The following is a 17,835-nucleotide window of genomic DNA, read 5'->3' on the forward strand; positions in this document are numbered from 1 at the left end:
AGAGTAAAATGAAAAATGTGGAAACGGCGACCTGTGTGAGCACGACCTTGGTGCTGAATCACGCGTCTCAGGCGCTGTAGGGGCTCTGGACACTGCGGCCTGGGTGCGGCGTCCATGAACCGAGGCAAAGCTGAGCACGGAGACACGCCCACAACCCCCCAAGAACCGGCCACTGGACAAACTGCTGGACAATGTCAGTTGGTGACTTTATTTCTTACAAAAGTTACATTGAAAGAAGAGGTTGAAAAGTCAAGTATACTTGATTTGCACATATTTGCCAAGTCTCACAGGATTCAACCACTTCGATAATTTTTATTGATAACCAGGATATACATATTAAAAGCCTCACACTGAAACTCAGTACACACATCCAACCCCAGTGACGGATGTGCAAATGAGTGTGCAGAACAACCTCGGGAACTCCTGTCTCCTGTTTGTCCTTGGCTGTGACTCAACACCCCCCACCCCCTTTTCTGCAGTGAGAGCCCCCTCACCTCTGCCCTGCAGCCCGTTCCCCTCGGCTACATCTGTTGTCAGCCCGGATCAGGAATGGTGAAGCCCCGGTCAGGATAGAGGATGGGTTAATTCAAACAAAAGCAAAATGGCTCATGGGTGGGCAGAGAGGCGTGGAGACCAGGTGGGAGACGCCCACTCTTCTCAGCGTGGAAGGGGGCTCGGGACCCCAGACTGTCAGAGATGGTGGAATCCCGTAAAACATGGACAGACCAGGCAAGTTTAAGGCGAATCCCCAGGGCGGGGAGCTGTTTGCTTTCTGGCATAACTTTAAACTCTGCACCAAGGGTCCTGTTTTATCACTTGTGACGTGGGTAGAGAAACAAACAAAATGATACCCCAAGAAAGAAAGAAAGAATCTAAAAAATCAAACCAGTTGTTGCCATCCTGAATACTGTTTGTAAACCAGGTCCACAGGGCTCCTGCCTCCAGGTCCCTTCCCCTTCTCAGGGCCTCGCCCGCCTCCTGCAGGGTCAGCTGTGCAAGCCCGGGGCCACAGAGGGGCCGGTCCATGCCGCTGATCTGGCCAGAACCACACAGTGCGGTTCCAAAGCCCTGTCAGGTACTCCAGATTGTTCAAATAAACTGAAAACAGGAGGGAGGGCAACAGAAGACCACACAGGAGTGACTGTTCTTTGGATCTCGATACTCTCCAGTATGCAATACATTCATGTAAACCCCATGGGAGGGGACCCCGCACAGCTCGCCCCTCTTCCCTGAAACATTGGTTTCTAAAAAATAGCTTGTTTGCAGCACACCCCCATGACACATTGCCTGAACAACACGGCCCACTTTAAAACACACGTGCACGCACACACACTGACACGCGAGGACTTGCTCATGGGGTCAGGGCCCACTGGCCTCAGGCCAGGAGCAACATACAGCCCTGCTGCTCCCGTAGCCCCCACGGGCTCCTGTGTCCAGACCCCTCCTGGACTGAGGGGGCCCGAAGAGTCCCAGGGCCACCGACCGTGGCATTCCTGTCCACTGGACTGGCTTTTCTTCATGATTGAGGAAAGCAGCTCGGCACATAGGATTCTAACAACCCGTGTAACAGCCCACACAGCTTCCTAGAAAACGCTGAGCGTGTTAACAGACTCCTGACTGAGCAGGGAGGGAATGACATCTGGCTTCTCCGTGCGGCCACATCCCTTCATTACTGGACAGTGACGTCACTCGTGGGGGAAACCTGCCGTCTGTGACCATGAACGTGTGAAGCCCCGCTCGCTACAGGCCGCTGGTCCACTCACCCTTGGGGTCACAGGAGAGCTGTTGATACCCTTTCCAACCCCAGATAATTTAAGTCCATGGACAAGTTCTGGAGTGACGAGAGGGTCTCACACTGAGAACTCTGGGGCCCCTTTCCTGGGTCTCGTCTGCAGTCGCCTGAATCGGAAGCCGACGAAGGGGTTCATCCAGAGCAGTGAGGGGGGGCCTCCAAAGACGGACTTCATCCCTTCCCACCGCAGCCGCCGCTCCCACGTCGGCTTCTCGCTCTTCAGCCTCTCGATCTCCTGGGAGAGAAAGAAAAGCAAGTGGGCGGCAGCAGCGGGAAAACCCTGGGCAGGTACTGAGCAGGAAGGGCAGGTGAGCAGCCACCACCCAAACCACACGTCCTGGTGCCAGCCCTGCGGGCCCCTGTGCAGACAGCCGGGCTCTAGCCACCGGGCCAGACCACATCAGACACAGCTGAGCAGGGGCTTCCAGGTGGGTGCAAAGCTCAGGCAGCCCCCGGGGTGTGAGGGGAGCCGGTCCTCTGGGCCAGGCGCTGATCTTTTTTCTGGGTCTTAGAAATTCAAGTGCCTGCTAGAGGCCTTCAGCTGAAAGGCATGAATGTGATCCAGTCCCTGCGACTCACTCAGCTGCCGAGGGCGGGGTCTCTGAGAAACGGGGCATTTGCTGGCTCCACCTGCCTGGCTCTGTTGACTTTCAAATCAAAGGGACCCTTGAGCCCTGAGCTGTGCCCGGGGAGAGGGACACAGGCAGTGAAGCTGTCATGGTCCATGGGGGCTCCCATGAAGGTTCCACCTCCTGGGGAACACCAGGCCCTTGCGTCCACTGCCCACCCACTCCGGTGCATTGAGGCCACACACACCCAGCAGGGGAGGGGCGTACCGTCTCGTCATTGCATATGGAGTGGATCTGGGTGCCGAACATCACCGCGGTGAAAGTGAAAAACAGCAGACCCTCAAGGCACAGGAAGATTAACAGGATGACAGTGACCGGAGGGGAGAAGTCACTGCACTCTGCGAACGAGAGGGGGCTGGCTGTGAGGCACGTCGGAGCACCCCCAACATCCTGAGCCGCGGGTGCGGGGGTCCAGCTCGCGGAAGGGCCTCCTCTGCGCCACTGTCCACAGAGACGCGAGCTTGTTTCATTCACGGGCACACCTGCTGTCCACCCGGGGCAGAGGGTGGTCCTACCAGGCCAGCATTCACACCACCACGGCCTGGTCGGCAGACCTCAAATACCCGTATTTCCCCAGGCTTTGTTGAGACTGTATTCGTGTACTGAACTGTGTATTAAAATACAACTAAAGTCAGAAAAGATGGGAGTTGCCTGTGCCTACACTTGTGAGCAGGGCACACACACGAGTCCATGCCGCATGGCTTGTCCTGCTTCATCCGATGGCCCTGAATGATGCCTGGCCAGTGGCCAGAGCACACGCCAGGCCTCGGGGATCATACAAATTTCCACCCAGTCTCAAAGGTCTGCAGGATACAAATGGAACTCAGCAGAAACTATCAGCTGACTAAGGAAGACTAAGAGTGTGTGTGTGTGTGTACATATATATATATATGGCTTCATCGTTCTAGGTAAACGGCAGTGTGAGAACTTGCCCACCTTCTCCTCTTAAAATGCTCCGTTAATTCCTAAGGCAGCTGCGCGCGCGCGTGTGTGTGTGTACATATATATATATATATATATATATAGCTTCATCATGATAGGTAATCCGTTAATACCTAAGACAACTGCGAGGGTTTCCTCTGAAACTGGAGGCCTCTTCCTCCCTCTCTCCCCACCTCGGCACGAGCGAGGAGCCGCCCCCCCAGCCTACCTGTCCACTGTCCTCGGACGCAGGCGATGAACTGCAGCCCACAGAGGACCAGCGCGTGCACGGATGCCAGAGCGATGTACATCTGCAGGGAGACACTGGTCAGCACGGTGCCAGGACCTGAGGGTGAGGACCTGTGCGTCCACTGCTACACCTCAGACTCAGGGAGGGTGTGGGAGGTGGGCAGTAGCAGTGAGGGAGCAGGTGACATGCCTCCTTGCGGTCACTCGGGACCAAGGATAGTAACTGCGCAGACTAATACACCATGGGGAAAACACGTTTTAATGACAACTGAACAAGGTATCCAGGAGAGAGTTAAATCACAGTGAACACTTGGAGCAACACAGGCAACACACACTCATCTGCTGGGCGACTCCCCACCAGCGACAGCACAGTTGTAATTTGAACCCCAGAGAAGGGACTGCAGGTCTGATGTCAGAATAAATGTACACTTGTTTCAGGTAAGACTGTAGATAAAGAATTAAGACTCAACACAAATCACTGCATGAGTAGTATCTTTACTCACAGTGAAGAGCACAAAAAATCTCTGATTCTTTTCTCCGACACAGTTGTTCACCCATGGGCAGTGATGGTCCATTTTCCGAATACATCTTTTGCAAATGCTGAGAAGGAGAAGTTAGATTTTCACTAATTTTGTGCTCTAAAGAAACACCACCCACTGAAAACAGCTCTGCTAAGAGGCGCCCCCAGGGAATCCTGCCCCAGGGAAGGTGGGTGCTCAGGATGTCCTTTCGAAGTGGTCCCAGTGGTGGTGGTGGGGGGGGTGCTCAGGCTGCCCTAAGGATGGGTTCCTCCAGTGGTGGGTATTCAGACTGCTTGGAAATGGGTTCCCTGCTGTCAGTGGTGGGTGCTCAGGCCCCCCCCATCCCCACCCCCGCTCTGGGGCCCGTGGTCCCCTTACGGCAGAGCCGCCGTGCCTGCAGTGGTGGGCGCGCTCAGGCCCGCCCCCCCCCCCCCCACCGTGGCCCGGGGCCCGCGGTCCCCCTGGGGCAGAGCCGCCATGCCTGCAGTGGTGGGCACGCTCAGGCTTGATGCAGCAGCACTTGGGGCACTTGTAGATCACCTCTCCGGGCTTCAGCTGCAGGCTCTCCATGTACTCTTTAGTAGCATTTCCTTTGGGTACTGCCCCCTATGGTTTAATAACAATGTATTTTAGCTGGGAGGAACTGAAGTTTTAAGAAAGAAAAAAACCCAGTAAATTTAGGAATTAGTCTTAGCATTTATAATGTTGCTCTTGCCACTTATATCAATGTGAAAAACAGCTATTACGTAATGTAGGACCAGAAGTTTTGTTTCCATGAAAAATTAAGCTATAAAATAAACTCAAGTAGCACATTATCCTTCATGATTTGGTGAGTCACTTGGATTTTTCCAACTTCATGCAGGACACGCCGGAGGCTGGCTGTGTTTGCTCAGCCACTCTCTCTCCACCCTGGGCTCTGGGCAGGGTGTCCCTGATAAGCACACCCACAGGTTTCCTATCAGCTGCAGCAGGGGGTGGTTGAACAAAACAGTCGGAAAAAGGACTTTATCTCGTGTTTTACAGTTACATAATGCTTCCCTGCATACCTATCACAGCCTGAGGACTGTGCCCTGGGTCCCTGACCCCCAGGTGTCCGGCCCCAGGGGTGGGAGTAGCTACTAGGCTCTCAAAGGGTGTCCATACGAGCTCCCAGCACTGGGGAGCTGCAGAGGGCTGGGGAACCCGGTGTGCTGGGTGGCCATGGGCCACAGGCTGCAGAGTGGAGGGTTTGCTCTCTGGGCGGTGGACACAGGCAGTGAAAATCATGTCTGGAAGATCATTCTGGATGCCATGGCCATGTGGACTGGGAGCAAGGCCTGGGTCTCGTTTCTGTGCCCCATGGGGCTTGTCCTTTACACAGAAATACATGTTTCTGGAGAAGGAGCCCCACTAGGGAGGAGAGAGCAGGTGTGTGGGGACATCAAGGGCGGGGAAGATGGCAAGGCACCGCTGTCAGCAGGAGTAAAGACAGAGCCCGCTGCCGGGGACAGAGGAGCCGAGCCCAGCTCTGCGCGCCCGGGCTGACACCACGTCTGCAAAGCCCAGCAGGCACATGTGAAGACCGAGGACCACTGGGCTCCAAGGCCCGCAGGAGCCGAGCAGGCTGCCCTATCGCCGGAAGGAAATGATGTGGGGGAGGGTCACATGTTCTGTAAGAAGAAAGGGACCAGGTTTAGGAGTGCCGCCCCTTCGTTCTCATGGACACACACTCACTGCTCCACAGTAAGGCACGTGACCCTCACCCACCCACCCACCCAAGAGCGCTCCTACGTGCTCAGAGGACAGATGTGCAGCCCAAGGCGGGGACACTGCGGACCAGGTCGCCAGCCTGTGCCCAGGAACTTGACCCCCAAGGCCACGGGAGTGTGAGACCCTCCGGCCACAGCCGCTGGTGTCTCCCCAGCTCAGACCTGGCAGGAAAGCCCTGCGAGGGCGGGCACTCACAGGGTCGGTGAGCATGGTACGCAGGTGAGACGACAGGGCGAGCACCGCCAGGCAGTTGAAGACCACCCCGTTGACCACGGAGTACCAGAAGTCCTTGGAGGGCAGCAGCATGACGAACGTGACCACGAAGTCCGCGTACACGACTAGCAGCCAGGTCAGCACGGCGCAGATCATGCCGCAGCCGTCGCGGATGAACCACACCCTGTCGGCCGCGTCAGCCTCGGCGGGAGAGGAGGCCGCCGAGTCGTAGCTGTCATTCTCGCTCAGCAGAGGGTGGTGCTCGACGTCCCGCAGCCGGTGCCCTGAGGACGGCATGGTTCCCTGCGGGAAGGCGGGAGGGGGCACGCCTCAGCAGGATGACGGCCAGACGCACACTGCGGGGCCCAGGCTCTGAGCCCGAGGGGACCAAGCCTGGTGGACAGGTGACTCCTGCTGCTCATGTCCACGCTGGCCCCCGGATGCAGAGCTCAGGGTTCTCACCCGACGGGTCTCCATCTCACCCTGCGTGTGCTCTCCCTTCCCCCGAGTTCTAACTCTTTGACAATGGGTGAGCATGTTTTTGAGGCAGGCTCCTATTTTAATCTCCATCTTCTTTATGTTGTTCCTAGAATGCCCTTCCTCTCTCATTCTTTTGACAGTTTCCCTCACTCACTGGTCTGTTCTTTTGACAACTCTCCCACATTTCCTGGGAAATTACCTGACAGGCAAGAACGTGTAGGGTCAGACATGCACTTTTCCTCATAAACATCCTGCTGTCTCTTTACCCCTATAACTCCTCTCATCTCATTTACAACCAGATGCAACAGTGTGAAGTTGGTCCCTCTCTCAGATCTGGCGAGTGGCCTGGTGATTGCCACACAAACTTCCTAGTGGGTCATACATGTCCACCAAGGCTGAGAAGATCCTCTGGCCAGAATCCCACTGCTGCATGGCTACTCCTCAGGTAGGCTGCAGGCTGAGAAGTGGCACCTGGGTGCTGGACAGGGAGCAGAGCCATGCGTCCCGAGACGGAAGAGCCTTTCGTCAGAGCACGGTTGTCTGGTCCAGAAATAGGGGCGCAGATGGCAGCTCTGACTGTGAGGAAGAGTGATCGCGCACACACCAACCTGGGCGGGGACCGTCCCAGGGGCACGTTAGGGTCCCGCTGTGTCCCGCTGTGTGCCTCAGAGCCAGATGTGTAACACCCACCCGGAGGGAGAGGGAAGTGTCTCATACCCCACAGTTACTTCCCAAGATGTTCAAGAAAGCAGTCCATGAACGTGGGGAGGCTGGGCTGCGCACACTGGGCTCTCGGTGACCGAGCGCAGGTGCCTTCCGCTGAGTCACAGCACCTACGCCGTGTCAGTGTAACAGGAAGGGAGGGGAGGAAGTGCAGAAACTGTTCCTTCAGGCTCAACTCAGCTAGACACTGGGAACACCAGAGCACAGCAACGGGCGCCGCGACCCCAGGGCGAGGGCGCAGCCTCACTCTGCAGCAGCAGCACCTTCGAAAGGAATGCTCTGGATTTCGGTTTCCTGAGAGAAACCTGAAAGCATAGTGTGTTGACTGAAGGCCAAGCAGATACCGTATCATCGGTTTTCTACTTTCATGGCTAGTTTAATGGGATTTTGTCTACACCCCTGAACCTGTTTGTCCTCGTGTTAAAGCAAGCCTCACTTCCCAGAACACCAAGGGCAACGCTGCAGATCTCCATTGTTTAAGGGACAGCCATTCAAGCAAAACCTTCCCAGTGATGCAGACTGGAGAACTACCCTCATTTTGTGACTCCTGCTAATAATCGGGGTCTTGCTCCAGAGACTCACTATACTCTTAGGGTAGGTGGTCAGCAAACCAAAGACAGGAGGGGACTCTCAACCATCAATGGGTGCAAGTCAGTGCGAACACTTAGGGAACAGTGATTATATACCTAGGGAGACACTTACCTCACAAGTTATCACTAGACATCACTTGAATATTTTGTGCCTTTTCTTGAGGATCTTACGGTGCATACTGTCCTATGTTATAGGATCTGGAAGATAATAAAATCTAATTAGAAAAGTTACTTGTTCTGGCATTCAGAACTATCTTTATGAAATCATGACTCCTGTAGGTTTTCCTTATTAGTAAATTGACTGAGAATCCTGAAAATTTTAAACCTGTCCATTTTACTCCCCCGTTACATCAGCCCCGGTTTTAAATAAAACCTGTAAGCCAAAATCCCTCGAGAAAGAGCCCTGGGGATAATCCAGACCAAATCTAGTCAGCCTGCATTTCCATAGGTAACTGTTTCACCAGCCACAGCCGAGGAACTGCAGCAAACGACGGGAGTGAGAGGTGAGAGGTGCGCCAGGGCCCCCAGGGGAAGGGCCCCGGGAGGGGGGGGCACAAGTGAGCAGGCGGGACGGGGAGGAGCGGCCGGGCTCACTGGCAGGTGGGCGAGCAGACACAGCCTTCCTGGAAGCACTCATCTGGCCCAGGAAGAAAGGCCGACTGACACCACGAGGTGGGGGTATCCCCCAGAGAGGGCAGAGTGCTGCCAGCCTTCCCCAAGAGCAGGGCCGCCAGAGGCCAGCTGACCATGGACACGGCCCCCTCCACACACCTGGCAGATCTCATGCTTAAATGTCAGCGAACAGCCAAGAGTCACATATTTTGGAGAAAGCCCCAACCAGGTGTCATGAGAGACAGAGCCCCAGAAAGAAGCCAGAGGGAAACAGGAGTTGAGAACAGGTATAATGCACAGGGAAGAAAACTGAAGGAATAAGAGACTGTATTTGTGAGACAAAGAGGAACATTCTGAGAACTCCCTACTTATTGAAAAATGGTATGATAGAATTTTAAAATCTTAAAAACAGGATTGGAAGAGAGAATGGGAAGCCTCCCAGAAAGGAGAATTAAACAAAAAAGAGGCAGGGGAAATAGGAGTTTGAGATTAACAGATACACGCTACCATATAGAAACTAGATAAGCAACAAGGACCTGCTCTATAGCACAGGGAACTGCATTTGACACCTTGTAAGAATGATAATGGCAAAGAATCTGGAAAAGAATATACACACACATATGTGTGTGTACATATATATACATATAATCGGATCACCTTGCTGAACACTGAAACTGACACAGAATTGTAAATCAACTAAAAATCAAACTGAAGAAAAGTCAGAAAGACCAGAGGAGAGAAGGAATCAGAGGACCAACTTCCGAACGACAGGATGTCTGGCAAAGGCAGCCAGCCCCCAGCCGAGATGTCCTTCCTGGCACGGTTCCACTGCTGCCCCAGCCCCCAGCCCCGGCGCCTGACAGCCGGCCCGCTCCGTTTGCACCCAGCGTCCTACAGTGTGACACTGCTCTGCTGGGCAAACCCTCGGTTGGTGTCTGTTTTCTCAAACCAAGACCCCTAACTTAAGACGCCAGAGGGCTGGCGTGAAGGACGGTGAGGCACCAGGGCACTGGTGGGACTGGGGAGCAGGCAGGCTAAGCTTCCCTGGTCTCCTCCAGGGCACGGGCTCTGGGTCCCCCCAGGAACCGGGGGCTGCTCACCGCATCCTGGCCACGTGCGCCCCCTTCCGCCGTGCTGGCTCTGGGGTCAGGCTCCCCTGCCCGCCTCCACGCTGAGCTAGACAACCTCCTGCCCACAGCCAGCGCTGGCCCGCACACCAAAGCTCTCTGGTGTCCCTGTGACTCTGAGTGCCTTCGGAACTCTTAGTAACACATGTGGCCATGGACCACAAGCTGCTTAAACTACAGTAGGTGACCTTCTTTTTGATAACTGTGTGTATTTATAACTTGACGTATTTATTTTTCGCTGAGCTGGGTCTTTGTTGCTCTGCAGGCTCTCCTCCAGTCGCAGAGAGCAGGGGGTGCTCTCTAGTTGGGGTGCGTGGGATTCTCACTGCCGCGGCTTCTCTTCTCGCGGGACACGGGCTCTACAGCATGTGGGCCTCAGCAGCTGCGGCTCCCAGGCACAGGCTCAGGAGTGGTGGTGCTTGGGTTTAGTTGCTCCATGGCGTGAGGGATCTTCCCAGATCAGGGATCGAACCCATGTCTCCTGCACTGGCAGGCGGATTCTTTAACCACTGAGTCACCAGGGAAGCCCAGAGCTGACTTTTAAAATATGGCATTTACATATAGTAACTTTATTCAAGTATCTATGCATAGCCAACAGCTTTAAATGCTGAATAACGTGCTGAACCAGTAATGCCTAATTATGCTTAGTAATATTTTCCACTTTTCATTCACATTCATTCTGAATATCTTCAAATGAGCTTATGTTAGCAGTGTTTTAAAAGAAAACTGATTCTGCAAAACACAGGTCAGTGCATCCCAGGCCGCGGGCCTAAGCAGAATCTCTACAGTGAGGTCAAATCCCCAGTTACTTTCATAAATTTTAAAAAGTAACCAACACAGCAACCACTTTGGAAAGTGGTCTGGCACTTTCTCCAAGTTAAACCAAACACCCGCCCTGTGACTTGGAAATTCCACTTTTAGGTATTTACCTCAAGGTGAATGTGACCCAGGCTTCCCAGGTGGCTCAGTGGTAAAGAATCCGCCTGTCAATGCAGGAGATGCGGGTTTGATTCCTGGGTCAGGACCATCCCCTGGAGAAGAAAATGGCAACCCACTCCAGCATGCTTGCCTGGGAAATCCCACAGAGAGAGGCGCCTGGTGGGCCACAGTCCCTGGGTTTGCAGAGCCGGACACGACTGCGTGAGTGAGGACACACGCGTGAGTGTGAACACAGAACATGCACACAGCTGGTCACAGCTGCTCCCTTCATCACAACCACCAAACCAGAACTCCCAAACATCCCCCCCCGCCCCGGGGATGAACAAACACACCACGTTTATTCCTACAACTCATACTAAAAAATGGGGGGAGGTCAGATACATGGAACAATGTGGCTAAGTGAAAGAAACCAGACACAGAAGAATGTATTCAGTAGGAGTCAATCTCCATGGCCCTCTAACCAAGCAAAGCTAATGTACTTTGAAAGAACTCAGAATGGGGCTGGACCACAAGAGGGAAGGACAGAGACCCCAGGGCAGCTTTCTGATTTGATGCAAAGTCCCCTACGTGGCCAGGGCAGCAGGCTGCAGACACGCACACACTGTCAGGACCAAACTCAGCAAACTGTTAGAGGACAGTTAGGGGGCTTCCCTGCTGGTCCAGTGGCTAGGACGCAGCCCTAAGATAGGGGCCCAGGTTCAGTCCCTGGTCAGAGAACCAGATCCCACATGCTGCAACGAAGACTCAGCACGCCGAGTACATATTTTAAAATAAAACAAAAAATTACACACTTAAAATTGTCCGTTTCATTTTACATGAATTATTCCTCAACTAAAAACTGAAGAGAAAAAACCACCAGCACAGGTGCGTGTGCAGGTGTGAAGGGAGTGGTAACAGCCGCATTCTAGGTGCTCTCCCCGCGGACTCTGCCTTCTGAGCCAGGCCCTGTTTCAGTCGACCCTTGACAGTATCTGTGGGCAAGTGTCTTATTAATCTCCTCCCCCAGTGTTTCTCTTCATGCCTACAGACAGAAAATGCATCTCATAAACAAACTGAAAACAAGTAAACAAAAGACATCAGTATTCTTCGGGGATCAGTTGCTATTGCAATAACAGGAATGTCTACCCTAGAGTCTGGTGTTCATGTTTACATTAATGCACTGCTTTTACACTCAGCATTGTTCTACTCTTCAACACCCACTGCTGACCTATAAAAAAGAGCAGTAAGCAATTCTCTGCCTCGGGCACAGAGGCGGCGTGAGAAGCAGACGCAGCGCCCTGAGATCTGCTGCATTCAGACGTGGGGGCGGGCCCCCAAGCTCCAGACACCACACGAGGCCTGCAGGATGCTCGACCGCAGACAGGCCCCCGGCCCACGAGCGCTTACACACCAGAGATGGGAACCGGCCTGCGGAGTGGTGTCTCAGTGTTTCCCCCAGTGACAGCAGAGAGTGAGGATGGAAAGAGCCGACAACAGCTCATCCTGTCCAGAGAACAGAACAGTGTCCACCAGGAAGGCAACGGTGCAAGAGGCACGGAGGGAGGAGAGGGAACCCACGGGCTGCAGCACCTCCCACCCTGCCCCCAGTGTGAGGGAGGCAGGGAAGGAGGCCGGGCCGCCCAGGAAGCACCCAGAGGCCAAGCTAGGACATCTGGAATTCCGCACTTGGTTCTGCTGCAAAGGGAGACACTGGGGCTTTGGTAAACAGATGTTTTACAGCCATCACTGACCAAGTACGACTGGGGTGGAAGGAGGAAGGCAGGCAACCAGGAGGGACTGCCAGGACCCAGAGCAGGGCCAGGAGGGAGCAGATGGGGGCAGGCGCACGATGGCTGGAGCAGTCAGCACACACAGGCCTGGCAGGTGGGCTCAGGAGCCAGGTGGGCCTGAGGCTGGGTCAGCAGGGGCACCTGTGTGTGTGATTTATCCTCTTTAATGGTCCGCCCTGGTACATTTTCCGTCATTTGGTCTAAAGTTCATTCTCTGGATTTCCTGTTGTTTTCTCAACTTACTATGATGTAAGGGAAATAATTATGACCAAAAAATAAGCTTCCAGGGAGAATTTTAAGAACTCCAAGGAGGTGCCATAACCGGGGATAACGGGAAGATGTCACATGTGGCCCCGCCAACGGGCTGCTCTGTAGCAGGGGAGGCTTAGGAGAAGGGCAGCACGGCTGCAGCACAGGCCTGGGTGAGGCGGGGAGTCGACAGGGACACAGGCTCCTCACTGAAGGAGGGGAGCGTGCAGATCACCTAGCCCAGTGCATTCACTGCAATTACGTTCTTAAATGTTCTTTCCATCCATTTGCAATCATGAAAGATTTAGTTCGGGCTTTGAAACCAGACCAATAATGTATGCCATATGAACCACTATTTTCTTCTCAAATTACTGAAACTGAAGAACGGAATATAAACCTTTGAGGGAAAAAAAAACAACGGACCGAAGCCAAGTCTCAGTGGTATGCTGGCACATCGGCCATTCTGTGAACAGTAAACTTATGCAACCTCTCTCGAAAGGTCCTTCATACTAAAACAAAAGAGGTCAAACTGAGAAACACAGAAGGAGCCAAGGCTCTCGGTGGAGGTGGGGGCGACATGGGCTACTTCCCCTTCCCCGCCAGCCACTCCCAGACTCCTGGCTGGCCCCTCTCTCCACAGACACCTCAGTGTTGGGGTGCTCAGGCGGGGTCTTGGGTTTTCCTCGTTGGCTGTGTGCTCTCCAGCTGATCTCCAAGAGCTCAGTTCCGTCAAGTTAGAGAAAATGCATGTGGGAAACCCCCAAAGGAAGAATGTGCTGTTGAGTGTCTCTGATCGGTTACCCAACAAGACCACAGTCAGGTCAAAGCAGAAACCTCTCCACCCACCAAACTGCTGGGATCCCACCTTGTCATCTTGATAAACAGCACCTGCACCACCACCTAGTTGCCAAAGTAAAAATTCAGGACACACCCTTCACGTCACTCTTCTCCCCTAGCCCTCCATACTTCACCCATGAGCAGGTCCTTCCTGTGAGCTTGACTTTCAAAACCTGCCTAGATGTGCGCCACCCTCCACCAGCCTGCCTCGCCCGATGAAGGCTCAGGAGCCCTCACATGGGCTGCATGAACCAGCACTGTTATACACTCGCGGCCTCTGCGCACCCCCAACCTGCTCTCCGGCTCCTAACCCATTCCCCAGTCAGCATCTGGAGCCAGTTTTAACAGACAGAAGTCAGACCCTGCCACTCCCGGGTTTATCAAAACCAGCCAGTGGCTGCCTCTATGGTTAGAACAAAACCCCCAGGCCTCCCGTGTGGGGCCTGTGGACCTCCCCCTCACCTCCCTCCCACCCCCACTGTCTCCTTCCGCTGTCATCACCTCAATGGAATGTTCTACTCTTATCCCCGGCACACCCTGACCTCTGCAAATACCTGTTGAGTAAGAGAAGAAAAAGCAAAAATGAAGCCCACAAGAACACGAAAGGACTAGGGAAAAGAGTCAAAAGTGGGAGCCTGGGGTGGGGTAATGTGGACAGGTTAGGACCGGGACCCCCAGTAGCAGGGTTTATTCTGGGTGTGTCCCCAGGAGTGCACAGGCTGCACAAAGCAGCCTCGAAGCCACAAGGACAAAATACCAAAGCTCCCGCCTTTATCCCCGTACCACAGCCACAGCCTCTCAGTCAGGTGGGGGTCTGTTTAAGAAAAAAACAACTTCGGAGTTTTGACTCCAAAGCCCATGTTCTTCCATTAAAACACACGGCCTCCCAGAGCACTTGGTTTTAGAAAATGCATTCTGTAACAGAGTGAGTTTTGGAAATACAGAACGCTAAGAATTAAAAGCATTTCAACCAAGATAACGCTGTAAAAAGCCTGTCTCAAGAGAAGTTGGAAGCCTCTCTATCCTGACTGCTCCTGCTAATTACCGGGGCTGCACACGCCCCGTGCCCTCCCAGAATGACCTAAACCGCCGGCTTAACAGAGCCGGCCTCTCCTCCCATTAACTGATAATGCTCCCCGCACACCCAGGGTTTACTATGCACCTTCCCCTTGAGACCCAAGTCCTCCTCCCCGTCCCTCCTCCTAGGAGCTGCTGACACTTGTTGCCGCTCGGCCCTTCCCCTGCCCGCCTTCCCACGACCCAAGCTCAGGCTCCCTCACCTCTCGCTGTCCCTCTGCAGAATCTAACCGATAGAGGGGCCAAGCCCTGGGGCCATGGCATTCAGGGCTCCACTGAATCTGGCTCCCGGGCGTCTCTGGGCTCTTCGCCCAGCCTTCCTGCTGTTTCCCTGCTGTGTCTGTGGACCCCCCCCCCCCCCCCGGCCCCGTGCTTCTGCTCCTGCTGTCTCCTCCTTAGAAGACTCCCACTCTGCCCAGCAAGATCATTCATTCACCAAACATTTACCAAGCACCCAAGACACAGAGAGCACTGCAGGATAGTGTTTTCAAAACTATGAGGTGCTGTACCAATATAAGGCATTATCTTGGCCCCATGAGGAGTCTGGATTTTATCAGACAATTAATAAAATTCTACTGGTGCTTTTTCAAGAATGGAATCAAGCAGTAATCGAGACAAGAACATGTCTGTAGATAGAGGCAAAGAAGTGGGTGAAAGAGAAAAAAAAAAAATCAGAGGCAAGTGATTGATGAAATGCCATCCCAGAACAGGCAGACCAAAGTACAGACAAGGTAAACTGTTCCCTCTAGACTTTGTAGCTGACCAGCTCTGCAGGTGGCTCAATTCTTGGGTTCTACAGCTGAAGGGACACACACAAGTTGTTAATGTGACACTGGCTTTGGGGACAACAGGGAGCAAGAGTAAGTGTTTGGGACTCTATATTTTATGCTCTGCTCTAGTGTTTGATTTTTTTTTTTTAACAAAACAAGTATGTATTAATTTTATAATTAAACCATTACTTTAGGAAACTCCCTGGCAGTTCAGTAGTTAGGACTCTGTGCTTTCACTACTTAAAGCATGGGTTCAATTCCTGACTCAGGGAACTAAGTTCTCACAAGCCTCATGGTGTGGCCAAAAAATTAAATAAAACATTACTTTAAAGAAACATACCCCCCAAAAAGACACTGATGCTGGGAAAGATTGAAGGCGGGAGGAGAAGGGGACGACAGAGGATGAAATGGTTGGATAGCATCACAGACTCAATTGACATGAGTTTGAGTAGGCTCCAGGAGTTGGTGATGGACAGGGAAGCCCGATGCGCTGCAGTCCATGGGGTTGCAAAGAGCTGGACACGACTGAGCGACTGAACTGACTGACCCCCAAAAAGCTGCTTCAAGAAAACTATCCTTAGAGCTATTCAGCGTAGTCTGGAGCAGGGAAGGTCTGCAATCATCAGGAAAACTAGTACTCAATTCATCCCAAGCATTAACTTCATATGAGAACTTACTGTGCGGTCCAGTTCCTCAAATTAACAAAGATGGTATTACCTATGTCACCAAAGGGTCCAAGTCTGCAGGGAACAGTTTCAGTAAAAGTGGAAAGGCACATCCAGGCTTTTGACTGGCTCAAGACAGTTCTTATACAGAGTTCCTTTCAGTACTTTCTCTCTCACTGAGGTCATTCTAGTCATGCCAGTATTTCTCAATTCACTCACTGTAATCGAGGCAGGCTCTGAGTCACTGGTTTAAAAAAAACAAAAAACAAACTCTGTATACATGTCTACTCATTTGACTTTGACTTGAAATGTGTGCAGAGAGTTCCACCTGTTTTATGAATTCTTTAGGAAACTGCCTTCATTTAGTCTCATTCTCCTCCACCTCACAACTCAAAAGTTAACCTACCAGCCTCATTCCAGAAAGTACACAATCCAAATAGTGTCCATCACTCTGATCCTTCCATTTTTACCAGAATGTTCAAGAGATGCAATTTAACATGTGTGTTCCACCCCATTTTTCAAATACCCCCAGTGATTTTCTCTTTAATCAAGTATCCCAACCTACTAACAAGCAAATTTAACAAGGTGACTTTTGAAAGTTGCCTTTGGTTTCATAAAAGTTGTAAGACAGTATCAAAAAACTAGGTCTGATTTTGAAAAAAATTAAAAGTTGTAAAAGTATCAGAAGATTCAATTCACCATCTTTGAGGTGAACAGTCTAAGAAGGAATATATGTTGACCAAGATTTCCAGACCCTCAAGCAAGGGGCCTGAGATTGGCGGACGGGGGTCTAGCTTTCTAGACTGAGATTTGAGACAGTAGCAGTAAAATAGATAAATCTATGTGCATTAAGTACAAATGCTAAGCAGACTGCAAATGTTAAGCACTGTAGCACTGATTGGACTGCATTTTACAGGACCTGGTCAGCAAAAAAAAAGCTACAAAGCAGCTATGTGGACAGTTCTTACACTCATAAAACCGGTTACCCACAAGCCAATAAAGTGTCTCCATCCAATAGCGAAGAGAGACAGTTCCAGCAGCAATGACTCCTCAGGAGAGATGATTCTGGCTGCAGCAAGATTCAAACACTGCCCTGAAGGCTGACCTGACTGTCCCAGGTGGCCTGGTAGGTAACCCCTGAAAAGATCCTGGACAGGGAAAAAGAAGAGGAGGGAGCTGGCAAAGAACAAAAAAGAAAAGCTAAAAACGTATAAAGAAGTGAAGAACAGGCGCATTTGAGAAGCCTTAGGCGATGTTTAAGAAAGTCTATTGTAATGCAAGCCCATAAACTACTCTTGAGGGTTTATAGCTACTGTGTCTTCTGGCCCTAACAACCCCCACCTTATTAGCTATCAAAAGGAGGGAGCTGTGGCTGGGAGAGCTGAGTGTCACGCCCAAGGTCAGGCAACAAGCTGGGGCTGCAATTCGGGCCCTACCCCGAGAGGTGCACCAAGGAGGGACGAGGAGACACCCGGCAGAGGAAGGAGTCAAGCGCCGGCACAGAGGTGCCCCCGAGAGGCACTCGGGAAGGTCGCAGGTGCGGCGGGGCGCGGTGGAGCAGGACGGAGCAAGGCGCCCGAGACTGGCGGACGGGGGGCCCCGGATCGGCCGGGAGAGCCGGGTGCCAGCAGCCCGCCCGACCCGGCCCGCCGAGCTCACCCGAGGCCCGGGCGGGGTCGCCCGGCGCTGCGGCTCCTCCCGATCGGCGGCGGCGGCGGCGGCGACTGCAGCGGCCGAGGCAGGGACGCATCATGCGGCCGCGCTCATGGCCGGGCCACGGCGGGCCCCGCGGCTCGGCTCGGTCCCGCCGGGCCGGTCGGAGGGGGTCGGCCGCCCAGGGGGACACGAGACCCGGAGGCCGGCCCGGGAAGCGCGGAGGCTCGGCTCCCGGAAGTGAACCGCGCGGGGTCGGCGGCGCCGCGC

At 53.2% G+C, this 17,835-nt stretch overlaps 1 protein-coding gene across 6 annotated transcripts; it reads right to left on the bottom strand.

The window, feature by feature from the left end:
- Window positions 1-182: 182 nt before the first annotated feature.
- On the bottom strand, window positions 183-17,800 carry ZDHHC7 (zinc finger DHHC-type palmitoyltransferase 7). 6 transcript variants are annotated; one of them, XM_065925130.1, is made up of 10 exons: window positions 17,572-17,800; window positions 16,903-17,060; window positions 15,925-16,156; window positions 7,980-8,065; window positions 6,057-6,377; window positions 4,594-4,718; window positions 4,095-4,191; window positions 3,572-3,653; window positions 2,629-2,759; window positions 183-2,027 (listed from the first exon to the last, which is right to left on the bottom strand). In XM_065925130.1, the coding sequence occupies exons 5-10, from the start codon at window positions 6,369-6,371 to the stop codon at window positions 1,851-1,853; spliced, it is 927 nt and encodes a 308-aa protein (XP_065781202.1). In that variant the 5' UTR covers window positions 6,372-6,377; window positions 7,980-8,065; window positions 15,925-16,156; window positions 16,903-17,060; window positions 17,572-17,800; the 3' UTR covers window positions 183-1,850. The 6 variants fall into 6 exon arrangements, with proteins under 6 accessions (XP_065781202.1, XP_065781201.1, XP_065781200.1 ...); XM_065925129.1 differs by lacking the exons at window positions 15,925-16,156; window positions 16,903-17,060 and adding an exon at window positions 10,536-10,589; XM_065925128.1 differs by lacking the exons at window positions 15,925-16,156; window positions 16,903-17,060 and adding an exon at window positions 10,536-10,637.
- Window positions 17,801-17,835: the final 35 nt, after the last annotated feature.

Source organism: Muntiacus reevesi, chromosome 2, assembly GCF_963930625.1.
Source record: "Muntiacus reevesi chromosome 2, mMunRee1.1, whole genome shotgun sequence".
In the NCBI taxonomy this organism is placed as follows: Eukaryota; Metazoa; Chordata; class Mammalia; order Artiodactyla; family Cervidae; genus Muntiacus; species Muntiacus reevesi.

What these genes read in the sequence shown, in the direction of transcription:
- ZDHHC7 (XM_065925133.1), bottom strand. Translation starts at nt 6,371, where the DNA reads ATGCCGTCCTCAGGGCACCGGCTGCGGGACGTCGAGCACCACCCTCTG. An exon ending in GTACCATGCTCACCGACCCT is followed by an intron (nt 4,719 to 6,056) that starts GTGAGTGCCCGC and finishes ATTAAACCATAG; the next exon opens with GGGGCAGTACCCAAAGGAAA. An exon ending in GAGCGTGCCCACCACTGCAG is followed by an intron (nt 4,192 to 4,593) that starts GCATGGCGGCTC and finishes TCTCCTTCTCAG; the next exon opens with CATTTGCAAAAGATGTATTC.